At 45.8% G+C, this 14420-nt stretch overlaps 1 protein-coding gene across 1 annotated transcript in view; it reads left to right on the top strand.

Moving 5' to 3' along the window:
* LOC122942241 (alpha-2-macroglobulin-like protein 1) overlaps positions 1–14420 on the top strand; it is a 236408-nt gene that overhangs the window by 165899 nt on the left and 56089 nt on the right. The window contains exons 24-28 of the mRNA XM_044299744.1: positions 5508–5684; positions 5791–5872; positions 6155–6311; positions 12726–12800; positions 13094–13256. Coding sequence (XP_044155679.1) covers positions 5508–5684; positions 5791–5872; positions 6155–6311; positions 12726–12800; positions 13094–13256 — 654 coding nt within the window. The remainder of the gene's footprint in view (positions 1–5507; positions 5685–5790; positions 5873–6154; positions 6312–12725; positions 12801–13093; positions 13257–14420) is intronic.

The raw sequence follows: 14420 nt of genomic DNA, 5'->3' as shown, positions 1-14420 counted from the left end.
GTTAAGCACCACTCTGTCTTCCACAGTCTCAGTAGGCAAGAGTCTGGTCAAAAGAATCCTCACCCTGATCCTCCTTCCTCCCCCATGAAGATTCTTGGCAAACAAGTGATCCCACACTCGGATATTCCGAGGAGCTCTTTTCATCTCCATTCCTTGATTTGGGCCTCTTGCCAAGTCCACTTGAAGAGAGATATGAGGAGATCTTGTGCACTGATTCCCAAACCCTTGCGCATCCACAGTCAGAAGAAGATGACGGTGGGGAACGGCAATTAGTGTTTAACGAGGTGGATGATGATGATGAGACACAGTTGCCAATAAGTAAACGGCAATTAGTGTCTCAAAAGGTTGATGATGAGGATGAGACACAGTTGTCAATAAGTGAGGTTCTTGTTAGGTCAACAAGTCAGGAGGATGACCAGAGTGAGGAAGAGAAAGAGGAGGTGGTGGATGATGAAATCACTGACCTAACCTGGGAAGGTGGCAAGCCGAGTGAGGACAGCAGTACAGAGGGGGAGGGATCCTCAGCACTGCAACAGGCTGGAAGAGGCAGTGGGGTGGCAAAATGGAGAAGGCGGGCCACACCACACAGGCCTGCAACTTTTCCCCGGAGCACCCCCTTTGCGACAACCTCCCTTGCCAAGGGGTAGGTGTTCCGTAGTTTGGCGCTTTTTTGAGGAAAGTGCAGATGACAAAAGAATAGTAGTATGCAACCTGTGCCATACCAAAATGAGCAGGGGCGTGAACACTAGCAACCTCACCACCACCAGCATGATCCGCCACATGGCATTAAAGCACCCTAATCTGTGGGCCAAACGCCTGGGTCCACAATCAGTGTCTGCGGGACACACCACTGCCTCTTCTTCCCCTGTGTTAAGTGCTGGCTAATCCCCTGTCCAAGACGTAGGCCCGGATGCCTCCCACCCTGCACCTGTACCTTCGCAAGCACCATCAGCTAGCAGCGCAGCGTACAGATGTCCATACCACAGGCCTTTGAACGAAAGCGCAAATACCCAGCCACCCACCCACAGGTCATAGCACTAAATGCGCACCTTTCCAAATTGCTTGTCCTGGAAATGTTGCCATTTAGGCTTGTGGACACTGAGGCTTTCCGCAGCCTGATGGCGGTGGCCGTCCCTCGTTACTCAGTCCCCAGCCGCCACTATTTTTCCCGGTGTCCTGTTCCCACCTTACACCAGCCTGTGTTCCGTAAAATCACCTGTGCCCTGACCAACGCAGTTAGTGGGATGGTCCACTTAACGACTGACACGTGGACAGGTGCTTTTGCCCAGGGACGCTACATACTCATACCCTGGGATGGCACAGGTGCTACCAACGCCAAGGATTACGGGCCCTACTTCCATCAGGATTTCTGCCACCACCTACATTAGTAGCTGCAACCCCCCCATCTCCTCCTTCACTACCACCTCTGAATTATCATCTTGAAGCACCAGTCAGCCATCAGTCAGTAGCTGTAAGCAGTGTAGCACTGCAGTGGGGATGCAGCAACAGGCTGTGCTGAAACTAATTTGCTTAGGTGACAAACAGCACACCGCCGCAGAGCTATGGCAGGTTATAAGGGACCAGACTGAGCTGTGGCTCTCGCCACTCAACCTAGAACCAGGCATGGTTGTGTCTGATAATGGCCGTAACTTGGTGGCTGCTTGGAACTCGGCAAGCTCACACACATACCATGCCTAGCCCATGTGTTCAACTTAGTGGTTCAGTGGTTTCTCAAAACCTACCCCAATTTGCCTGAGCTACTGGTGAAGGTGCGCTGCGTGTGTGCCCATTTTCGAAAGTCATCTACAGCTGCCTCTGGTCTGGCAAAGCTGAAGCAGCGCTTACAATTGCCAGCTCACCCGACTGTTGTGCGACGTGAGCACACGCTGGAACTCCACGTTCAACATGTTGGCCAGGCTTTGTGAGCAGCAGAGGTCAGTAGTGGAATACCAGCTGCAACATGGTCGTTGCCTTTCTATTCAGCTTCTTATCTTCACAAGCGAGCAGTGGGCATGGATGTCTGACCTCTGTGAGGTTTTAAGAAACTTTGAATAATCAACACAGATGGTGAGCGGCGATAACGTTATTATCAGCGTAACCATCCCACTTCTGTGTCTACTCAAATGCTCGCTGCTCACAATGAAGGCAGACGCTTTGCATGTGGAAGAGGTGGAAATGGGGAAGACAGTACACAGGGTGATAGCCAGACCACCCTCAGATTGTCTTATTCTCAGCGCGAATTGGATGATTATGATGAGGAGAAGGAGGAGGAGGAGCAGCGAAGTCTCGTCTGTTTTAGACAACAGCAATTACTGGATGTTCACCCTTTTCAACCTCTGCTACAAAGAGAACTTCCTATCTCTCAATCCTGTCTTGGAGAGGACGAGCAAAATGGTGAAATACCAGAAGCCCTTGCGGAAAAATTGATCCAAAAATTTCCACCTGACAACGCTGGCGGCAGAGTACGTAGTTCCTTGGCCAACTGAGGAGGGAAGACGAGGGGAACACACAGCAGTTTCAACACAGGCAGGGCAACACTCTCCAAAGCCTGGGACAGTTTCATGACACCCCGCCATCACCCTCACCCTTATGCGTGGCCTAGTGTCACAAGAAGGGAAAAGTTTTGGAAGATGGTGAAGAAGTACGTAGCAGACTGTATCAGCGTCCTCAGTGATCCCTCTGTGCCTTACAACTTTTTGGTGTCTAAGCTGGACATGTGGCACGAACTGGCGCTCTACGCCTTGAAGGTACTGGCCTGCCCTGCCCTGCCGCCAGCGTTTTGTCTGAGCGGGTATTTAGTGCTGCTGGGGGCATAATAACTGATAAGCGTATCCGCCTGTCAACTGAAAATGTTGACCGGTTGACTCTTATCAAAATGAACTCCACCAGAGAAAAACGGCTGAACATAAAGGCACTTTAAATGTGGCTATTATGGTGTATTAAATACACTGTATTCTCATGCACCCCTTCCACCACAAAAAAGGGTATATGGTTCAGTCTGCCTTTTCTCATCCTCCTCCTCCATCATATCAACATGCTTATTAGACTGCCCTCACTTCTAATGTTATAGAGGGTCAGCTCAACAGCAGGCCCTCACCCATAATGTTTTTGAGGGTCACCAGCAGGCTTTCGCCCCTAATGTTTTAGAGGGTCAGCTCAACAGCAGGCCCTTGCTCCAATAGTTTTTGAGGGTCACCAGCAGGCCATCAATCATAATTTTTCAAGGCTGTGTATGATGCCCTCCTTTATGTGTAATAAAGAGTGTATTGGAGTGCCGGCTCCTTGTAATTTTTGCAGCCCTTTCACTTAGTGCATAGGCTTCATGAGTGTAGGAGTCCCACTACCTGAACAATTGTACCACAATGTGAATGGGGTCCTCGTTTGTGTGCAATACAGGTTGTATTGGAGTGCCTCTTCCTTGTAATTTTTGCCAGCACTTGCACTTTATATACAAGTATATATACAGAAAGGAAAGTTTCCTAAAATTTTTTCCTTTTTCTTCGGTTTTGTGCGTATTATTGTCATTCTGTAAAAGTGGCGTACTACTCGGACAACATCGTTCCCAGCAGCGACCTGGGAGTCCAAGATGCATCCAGACATCCTCCCCATGCTGTTCCAGAATCATTTCAGTGGTGTTTCCATCAATTTCTGACCTATGAACCAGACACCTCCCCTCTTCAGATCAGGGGGAGCCTGGTTTAATGCTCGGGTTCTGCCATTGACTTCCATTGTGCCCCGCAGAGCACCCGAGCATCCTGAGGTGTTCTACTCCAGCACCCGAGCACTTTGGTGCTCGATCAACACTAATTCTGAACTCTGCTGGGTAGAACACTGTGTGTTGCAGACTCACACAGGAGCTAGACAAATGGATTGCAAGGTAAAATGAAACTCTAGTTATATGTATAGATATGGGTTCTGGTTGCGTCACAGCTCGCAGCCTTAAAGGGAGTCTGTCACCACATTTGAGCATATTAGACTGATCAAATAGCGTTATATGTGCCACCGAGAACTTAAAAACGGTACCTTTGTTGTATCTAATGGAGTTTTCTTTAAGCCAAAAATGAACTTTTAAGATTCTGTAAATGCGCCCTCTCAAGTGCCCAGGGCGGCGTCTCAATTGTCCGAGCCCCAGGCAGCACCTCCTCAACGGCTCATAACCCCGCCCTCCGTGTGCTTCACTCTCCTCCTCTCTCCTTTTCCACTACGCCCGCTACGAATTTGACCGCGCAGCCACAGTGGAAAAGGAGAGAGGAGGAGAGTAAACGGGCGGGCAGAGGCACACGGAGGGCGGGGTTATGAGCCGTTGAGGAGGTGCTGCCTGGGGCTCGGACGATTGAGACGCCACCCTGGGCACTTGAGAGGGCGCATTTACAGAATCTTAAAAGTTCATTTTTGGCTTAAAGAAAACTCCATTAGATACAACAAAGGTACCGTTTTTAAGTTCTCGGTGGCACATATAACGCTATTTGATCAGTCTAATATGCTCAAATGTGGTGACAGACTCCCTTTAATGCATTTTTTTTTTAAATTAAGTTAATTTACCGCAATTCTCCTTTAAGCGGAAATATAATGAAACTAATGAAAGGTATTTGGGAATATGTTTATAATAAAGTCATATTTAAGTATTTTCATGGAGAACCACTTATAACTGATAATAGTAATGTATTCAATTTATAAGATGGCTATATACATTGCAAATACCCGTTATGTTGGAACTGCAGTCCGATCTGCACGCAGCATCTTATAGAGCAGGAGGAGCTGAGAAGATCGATATATAGTTTTATGGGAAAAGATTCAGTAGAATTTGTAGTATATTCGCTAAAATTCTTGCTAATTCTAAACTTAGGAGTCCAGTGGGCGGTCCTACTCTAACAGGAAGCCTGTCAATCACCAGTAGCTCTGCCCGCTAGATGCCTAAGCAAAAAAAAAAGAGCAGGAATTTAAAATGCACACAGTCGCTAAACCCTACAGTCCTACAGTACAGGACAACAGAGAACTTTCTCTACAGACTCCGAACCAGCAGAAGGGTAAGATGTGAACTTGTGCGGTTTAAAGGCGACCTGTCACCTCTGCTGACTGGTCTGTTGGAGCAAATACTCACATTCTGGAACATTTTGCAAATACATTGACATCATTATCTTTGACAAAAGGCATGTGTACCCACAGAGTCTCACAGAGTGAGGACCGATTGGACAGTGTCCATTTGTAGGGCACCACCCCAAACTGGTAACACCGAGTGGTCAATTTGTTCACAGATTTCTAGGAGGAATAACAGAGGGACATCACAGTAAATCCGTAAAGTAAACATGCTCCGGAATAGTTATTGTAGGTACCAGAAGGGACCTATTAGGAGAGGTGACAGGTCTTCGTTAACAGGATGATCAAAGACCTCTGAAGGCAGCTCTGTAGGCAACTGTAATACGATGAAGTCAAGGTGCAGTGTAAAGTTTGGATACTGGAGCGGAAAACTATGTGAATGTTCACTATGTCTAAACTTTTTGTCTCAGGTGATATCCTGGGCACAACCCTGCAAAACCTCGATCATCTTATCCAGATGCCGTATGGCTGCGGAGAGCAGAACATGCTGACTATGGCGCCCATTGTATACGTGCTGGCCTATCTGAAAGCCACAGAACAGCTGAGCGCTGCGCAAAAGGAGAAAGCCATAGGTTACCTGCAAAGCGGTGAGTGGCTTGTATAGGAACGTATGGTGTGGTGATGGGGGCGCCCATTCCAGTGCTTTGGTGAAAGCATTACCGTCTCTTCTATTATACCGCTCCATGTCTCCAGGATATCAACGACAGCTCTCCTACAAACGCTCCGATGGGTCGTACAGTGCATTTGGAATGAACGATGCTGAAGGAAGCACTTGGTGAGTATTTTTGACCTCCAATTCTCACTTCATTCTGTCTGTTGCTTTCTTTTCTCCAAATGTTCTTGTTCAGTTACTGTAAGGGAAACTGTTCCACCAGGTGCAATACTGAGTAGGTTCTAGTTCAGAAGATTGTAGTGATACCTTTCTGTTGCTTCATTCTGGAGAAATATGCATGGAAATGAGCAGTTAGGTGCTCCGAGGGTGGGCTCAGTGCACCCGTGCCCCTCCTGCTTTTCTTGGCACTCGTTTTGTCATTAATGAGTCTTCCCCTGTCCCCAGGCTCACCGCATTTGTGATTAAGTGTTTCTACCAGGCAAAGAGCTACATATTTATTGATGACGAAGTCCTGGCACAAGCCGTGACCTGGCTCGGTCTACAGCAGCAAGCGGATGGTTGCTTCATCAGTCGAGGGAAACTGTTTCACACACTCATGAAGGTGACTGAAATAGGAACATACGAGAGTCTTATTAACAAGAAAATAATAGAACGGGTCCATTTTTCCACAATATTTCAAATGCACACAGATTTTATGATTTCCACATGTGTCTGTGATGAGCAGAAACAGAACTATAGTATAAAAATAATAATAATTAGGGTTGAGCGAATCGAAGCATCCGAATCGTTGTCAGGAATGTGATCTAGATGAGTTAATTCACGTTGGAGATCAGTTCACTTTAAACAGATTTTCCATGAACTACTAATCACTACTGTGAGCTGAGCATAGGGAGAGACATGACAAGTGCTCGTGCGCTAGGGACGGCGTTGCTGCAAACTGTTAATAAGACATTATTAAAGAGGGAGAGGGCAGCGAGAGTGTACCGCAGCAGCCCGCTATATATATTCCCTCAGCCTCCGTGGAATATAGGTATACCTGTTTTATAGTCATTTGTCACAAATTAATTCAAAACAAAACAAATTTCTTGGCAAACTTCGGCACATCAGCCGAATCGAATTTTTAAAAACTTCGCTCATCTCTAATAATAATAACACTGACCTCTGCTCACATTGATAAAATTACTATAACACTGCATCGCGCAACATTTTTTATAATGGTAGTCTATGGTGTCGCACTGCGATATGCTGCGACGCGACAGTCGCAGAAAAATCCATCTTGAATGGTATTTTTTGTGACTGTTGTGTCGCAGTCGCAGCATGTCGCAGTGCGACACCATAGACTACTATTATAAAAATTGTCACGCGACATTGGTGCGACAAAATGTCGTTGTGTAGACCTAGCCTAATACTGCGTCCTATGTACAAGAATATAACTACTATAATACTGCTCCTATGTACAAGAATATAACTACTATAATACTGCCCCTATGTACAAGAATATAACTACTATAATATTGCTCCTATATACAAGAATATAACTACTATAATACTGCCTCCTATGTACAAGAGTATAACTACTATAACACTGCCCCTATGTACAAGAATATAACCACTATAATACTGCTCATATGTACAAGAATATAACTACTATAATACTGCCACCTATGTACAAGAATGTAACTACTATAATACTGCCCCTATGTACAAGAATATAACTACTATAATACTGCCCCTATGTACAAGAATATAACTACTATAATACTGCTCCTATGTACAAGAATATAACTACTATAATACTGCTCCTATGTAAAAGAATATGACTACTATAATACTGCCTCCTATGTACAAGAATATAACTACTATAATACTGTCTCCTATGTACAAGATGATGATGATGTATAGTCTTGTGTACACGCAGTCTTACCCTTAGGGCCTCGATGCGCTTAGCTGGCTGATTCAAGAAAAAGGCATGACACTTTGCCATATGCCCCAAAGGCCTAGAGAATAAGGCACCTATTCCATAGACAATTTCCTAGCACTTATCAAATGGAGAATCAAGAAAAAGGGAGGGAAAGTAGGGGGATCTCAAGGTTCAAAGGGTTCTGACGAGATATAGAGAATGTGAAGAGAACAAAAATAATAAACGTGAGGAAAAAGTATTTTTTTAAATAGAAGGGACATTACCAACCATGAATTTATAGACAAATATTTTGAAAAAAAACCAAAGTTATATGAACCAAAAATAAGTGTTATATAGGAAGATCAAACGCCTGTTTGAAAAGAAAGGTTTTCAGTGCACGTCTGAATGAAAGAAGACTGGGAATCATTTTCAGGGCCAGAGGTAGGTGGTTCCAAAATCTGGCCCCTTGAGCCGAAAAGGATCTACCTCCACGTCTGATCTTGTTAACTTGCGGGATGTTAAAATTCGCAGAGTTACTAGACCTCAATGTCCTCAACGGGACGTACCTGGTGAATTTACGTTGCAGGTACAGGGGCCCCACACCATGGAATACCCTATGCATGAAGCATCCAATCTTGAACATCACCCGTTGTTTAGACAGGGAGCCAGTGCAAGGCATTAAGAGAGGGAGTGAAATGCTCTCGACGGGCAACACCCGTTAGTAGCCTTGCTGCAGCATTCTGCACAACTTGAAGTCTATGCAAGTTCTTCTTAGGGAGTCCCATGTACAAGCCATTAAAATAGTCCAACCGACTGCTGATCGCTGCTCCTACCAAGGCTTTCCTGAGAGGGAATTTAAGATCCTCCTCAGAAGTTTCAGCTGGTAGCGGCAGGTACTAACCACCTGATTTATCTGAGGAGCCAGGGTTAATCTGGAGTCCAAGACCACTCCCAAGTCCCTGACCTGGATGGCTGTTTCAGTGACAGGTCCAAAAGACAATAGCCATTGGGGTGCTGAGGGTGTAATTTTCTGGTCACTGAATGTAATACATTCAGTTTTGGTGCCATTAAGCTTTAGATGATTGGAACTCATCCAGTGATCGATCTCCAAGAGACATCTGGCCAGATCGACTTGATCAACTGTTCCTTTGGCAAGCCTAAAGTACAGTTGTGTATCATCCGCATAAACATGAAACTGAAGATTGTGGCTCCTGATTATGTCGGCCAATGGTCTCAGATAGATGTTGAACAAGACTGGAGATAGTGCCGAGCCTTCTGGTACTCCACAGGACAGTGGGAGATCGGCTGAGTTATATACCCCCAGCTTCACTCGTTGTACCCTATCCTGGAGAAATGAGACCATTCATGCCAAGGTCTTTCCATCTAATCCAGCTACCACTTTCAACCGTTTCAGTAACACTTGATGGTCAGTAGTGACAAAGACGGAAGACAGGTCCAGAAGGACTAGGACCATAGAGTCGTTCTGGTCTAATTGCCATCAGTAGATCGTCCTGGACATTGACCAGAGCGGTCTCAGTACCCCTTCCGGGTCGGAATCCCGACTAGAAGTCATCAAGAATGTGATTGGCCTCCAGATATCCCTGTAGTTGTGCAACAACCTCCCTCTAGCCTATCTTTGCAGCGAACGGCAGTCCCGAAATCGGTCTAAGGTTACTCAGATCGGTCACAGGTAGCGCCGGTTTCTTAGGCAGGGGTGTTACCACTGCCTGCTTCAGAATAGCCGGCACATGACCGCTGGAAAAGGAACTATTTATAATGTCTCGAATGTATGGTGCCATTGCAACCGCGGCGGACTTCACCACGGCCGCCGGCCATGGGTCTAGAGGCGAGGAGGAGGATCTAAGAGCTCCAATGATTTCAATAGTTCTCTCCTTAGAGATGGGCTGAAATTCTGTGAGGGAATAGGGTAAGTTTGAGAGTGAAGAAGAAAGTGTCTCGTCCGTCCTATGAACCATAGGGATATTGTCCCTAATTTTCGGGATTTTTTCAGCAAAGTAGTCAGCCATTTGCTAGCACAGTGCTTGAGAGTGCTCCGTCGTTGCAATCTTACATCTAGTTCTTTAGCCACTTTGAAAAGTTATCTGGTGTTGTTAGCCGCATTGCCTATTTTATTTGAGTAGTATGTTCTTTTGGTATTTTTAATATTATCTCTATACTTTCTCATACTTAGGCCGAATGCACACGGCCGTTTTTCACGGCCGTGAGCGGTCCGTGGAACCACGGGCTGGATTCCTGCTGAGAGCAGGAGCGCACGGCGTCATACCAGTGTATCACTGTATTGCGGCGGCAGCAGGGAGCATACGGCGTCATAGCAACCAATGACACCGTGCGCTCCTGCTCTCAGCAGGAATCCAGCTTGCGTGTGCATTCGGCCTAATTTTGTATTTAATTTTGGTGTCTTCTATGGGATTTTTTCTCCAGGCCTTTTCAAGGGCTCTGGTAGTTTTTTTTATCCTCTCTCAATTCAGCAGTGAACCAAGGCGGGTTTTTATTAGGGGGACGAGGTTGCTGTTTGTTTCATAGGTGCTAAGTTGTTTAGTGTGGCCTCTATACAATCATTAAAAGCTATTAGCTTTGCTTCTGTGGATTTTATAGAGCGGAAAAAATCTATATTCAGATTCTCCTTAAAGCTATTGCCAAATTCCTCCAAATTAAGAATTTTCTAATTTCTTTGTTGGGTGAGAGTCCTATCTCTCACTGGAAAATGGGGAACTTTTTTTTAAAGGGGGGGTAGTTTGAGTAAAAAGTATATTTTTATGATCAGTCCACATCAGACCATGTATGGATTGGACCTGTATCTCCGCCCCAGATGTCAGACCTTAGACATTCTTCTGTGACAGAACCACCCCGGCTCCCACAGAGGATGCGTCCACCTCCAAGAAGAACTGTTTGTTGGGTTCTGGGCATCTAAGGACTGGAGCTGAAGAAAAGGCTTGCTTGAGGGAGGTAAATGCCATCTCTGCTTCAGGGGACCATTGTTTGGGATTGGCACCCTTCTTGGTCAGACCGGAAATAGGAGCTATAGGAACAATCTTTTAAGATATGACAGTAATCACCCACGCCGCATGCTTGACTCCTCACCCTGGAGCCAGATGCTGCGTGTGAGACGAGTGGTATCTAATGATGACAAATTCATGAATCGCATTGATGAGATGTGCAACAAGTTCTCCAATAGAAGATATCCAGGCAGGCTGCTAGATAGAACGAGGACCAGGATCTCCTCAGCTGTCAGAGTGTCCACTTTTCAAGTTTCTCCTAGGAGAATGAATACGGGACGCATCCTGTTTGTATCCACCTATGGCAATCAAAGTGCTGATATAGCACAGATTTTGAGAATATAAGGAGAAAAAACAAAAAGACACAGCGCCTCATGTGTGGTACCGCCTTATAGGAGATATACAGTTATGGTGCGTAATTCGCTTACCAGATTATGTTGTGAACAGTCACAACAGCTGAATGTGCCTTAGCTGGTATAATTCCCCACCAGCATTGAGGGATGCCGTGCTGCTGCCTGGGTCTTTTCCTGTCCAAATGGTTCCAGGGAAATAGGTATGCTGAATTCTTTAAAAAATCAGACCACTGTCCGGCGCTGCAGGCATGAAGATAAGTCCTTGGAGTGAATAGGATTCTTTTTATTATAGTCAACGCGTTTCAGGGGCAAAGAGCCCCCTTCATCAGGACAATATACAGAATGCTGTAGCATTCTGTATATTGTCCTGATGAAGGGGGCTCTTTGCCCCTGAAACGCGTTGACTATAATAAAAAGAATCCTATTCACTCCAAGGACTTATCTTCATGCCTGCAGCGCCGGACAGTGGTCTGATTTTTTAAAGAATTCAACAGATTTTGAGAAGGGAGTGGCACAATTTACATAGGGGTCTCCCTACAGTAAGTGAAATTGACAATCCGCCATTGATGGCATACAAACGAGGTACTAATTTGCATGACAAACTGATTAAGACTGACACGTGTGATGTTAACAGAGGGGGCCAGACTTATTTGAAGCCCAGAAAGACTGGGAATTTCCCATGTTTGGGTTGCTGTAATTGTGGGACTATGCTGAAAGGTAACACTTTTGTTCACCTAAGACATAAGAGTGGCGGAAATGCTTGAATAGTCTCATGGACTTTACCAGCACTTTGCCTAAGCCAGTGTACTTATTTAGAAAGCGTTGCACCGCTAGGTTGATGATGTGCCCCATGCAGGGAGCATGTGTTATTTGCCCCAGGTTCAAGGAGACCATGATGTTGCGCCCATTGTTTCTGACCACGTGGCCCAGTTGGAGTCTCTGGGGTGACAGCCAGCAGGATGTTTGCTGCTTGATGTACTTAAGCAACTGCCTGGCGGTGTGGCTACTCTCACCCAGGCCGATCAGCTTCAACACGGCATGGCAACGCTTCACTTAACACATGTGATAGGAAGGTGGGCTAGTGCGAGCGATCCTGTGCCCTGCTGCTGTTGGGAACAGGCGAGCATCCATGGAGGAGGAGAAGGCAGCTAATCTCCTGGTGTGAGAGCCAGGCTAACACATCATAGGGTGATCAAAAGGACCTTGCCTTCGGCCACTGCTGCAAAGAATATTGACCCAGTGGGCCGTGAAAGACATGTACTGTCCAGGTGTCCACCGTGGCATGAACCTTGCCTCACAGAGAGAGTTGTCCGCCACATGAGAGTACAAGGTAGAGATGACTTTTTGGGAGAAATAATGGTGGCTAGGAACCTTTCTTTTTTGCTTTCCTGTAATTGGCACAGCTTCTATCAAACTTCTACCAAACAATATGGCCTGTAAGATTTAAACTGAGTGCATGCGACCAATGTGAAATGAGCAAGAAAAAAAAGAGGCAAACGGATGCATTCTGAGCGGATCTTTTTCCATTTAGAATGCATTAGGGCAAAACTGATCCATTTTGGACCGCTTGTGAGAGCCCTGAACGGATCTCACAAACGGAAACCAAAACGCCAGTGTGAAAGTAGCCTTCAAATGTAGATTATTCACGGCTCAACCCCTTTAAAAAAAAAAAAGTATGGAAATATGTGATCCTGAGTTAAAAATTTATTATGGCAGGAATGATTTATACCTTTTGTGTTTATCAGGGTGGGGTGGAGGACGACGTCTCACTCAGTGCTTACATCACAGCAGCCCTTTTGGAAAGGGGCACCCCAGGAACTGTGAGTATGACCATCATTTGTGGTTGATGAAGATTTAGTGATACATTTTCTGTGGATCACTTGTATGTATTTACCAAAACTGAGCACCCGGTACAGTATATGTGTGGCAGTTAGCTGAGTGATGACGTCTTGATGGGTTTGTGTATATACAGCAGCCAACCCGTACAATCAGAGCTTCAGTAAGGTGTGGTGGAGGGATGAATGACATTGATAAGGTTAGAAGAAACTGAATATTTATATTGCAATTGACATAAGTTGCACAATAATAATACAGTCTCTTTACAATTTACCAGGACCCTATGCTGGTGCGGGCTCTCTCCTGTCTAAAAAACAAAGTGAACAACTCATCCAACCTGTACACTGTGGCACTGTTGGCGTACACCTTTTCCCTGAGCAATGACTTTGCAACCAGGCAGATACTTCTAGAGAAACTTTTTCCATTTGCAGTATCCTCAGGTAATATAATCGGGGTCTTGGTTCTGCAGGATATCCAGCGTGAAATTGCTCTAGAGCCAGGGCCCTACACATGTAACTTTTTCAGACTTTACAGTCAGGGCTCCATAGTAAAACTTAGTATGCCCCCCCCCCCTCTCCCGCACCTACAGCTGAGCATGTGTAGCGGTCAGAGGAGGGAGAGGCCGCAAGGCAGGATTCAAGTACAGTACAGCAGACAAGGAGACTGAAGCAAAAACCGGCTTTATTAAAGAACCAGATGTAACTGCCGGAAAATTGGATTAAAAGTATAAACAGGTTTACACAGATTACATGAACATGAGTTAGAATAAATGCGTTCCACAGTATACACATCAGAGTCCAGGCTACACTCAGCTAGTATACTCCTATCTAGCCCTGCTACCCAGGGGACGCTTCTACAGCGCACTGACTAAGTCCCTGACCCTATAACCTATCACAGGAAAGCACCGGTGCCACTAACAGTTCTGCAGATTCTCCTTGATCCCATAAGATGCAGTCTGGCTCCAGGTCCGGTCGCTTGCTTGTCTGTCTTTCTCTCTCTGGTTACAGCAGATACAGATCTTCTTCAGCTCTGGCAGGAAGGATCCGGCTTGTAGGGGTCTCTGACACACGGTCCCACTCCTCTGTAACACACTGTGCAGTCTCTTTCTCTGGGTCACAGCTGCAGCACTTCAGTTCAGAGTCTATCTTGGCCTGTCTTCAGCACTGCCAGCTTCTCAGGACTCCATCAGTCAGGCTCTATGTCCCATCACTAGCCTTTACTCGGCTCCTAACATGGCAGCCATCCTCTCCCAGCTCTCCCAGCTCTCAGGGCCCTCCCACCTCTATCCAGGACTCAAACCCCGGGAACTTCTGGCTCCTCCTACCTCTTGTGTATCTCAGAAACGGTTCAGCTTCCTCTTTCTCAGAGTCACAGTGACCTCTAGTGTCTGAAATAAGTCATTACAGTCACGTGCACCATATTGTAGATATCTGTGCAAAGAACAGTATTCTAGGGGCTGACCCTTACACATGCGCCTTACACATGCGCCCAGATTTCAAACAAATTTACGTTTTGTTTTTTATTTTTGTTTTAAATCAAGTAGAATAAATTTTACTTAAATACAAACTGCAAAAACAAAAAGTTGTCTTTGGCCTCATCCACTT

This window comes from Bufo gargarizans, chromosome 6 (genome assembly GCF_014858855.1).
Source record: "Bufo gargarizans isolate SCDJY-AF-19 chromosome 6, ASM1485885v1, whole genome shotgun sequence".
Taxonomy (NCBI): domain Eukaryota; kingdom Metazoa; phylum Chordata; class Amphibia; order Anura; family Bufonidae; genus Bufo; species Bufo gargarizans.
This window is presented reverse-complemented; position numbering and strand designations above follow the sequence as displayed.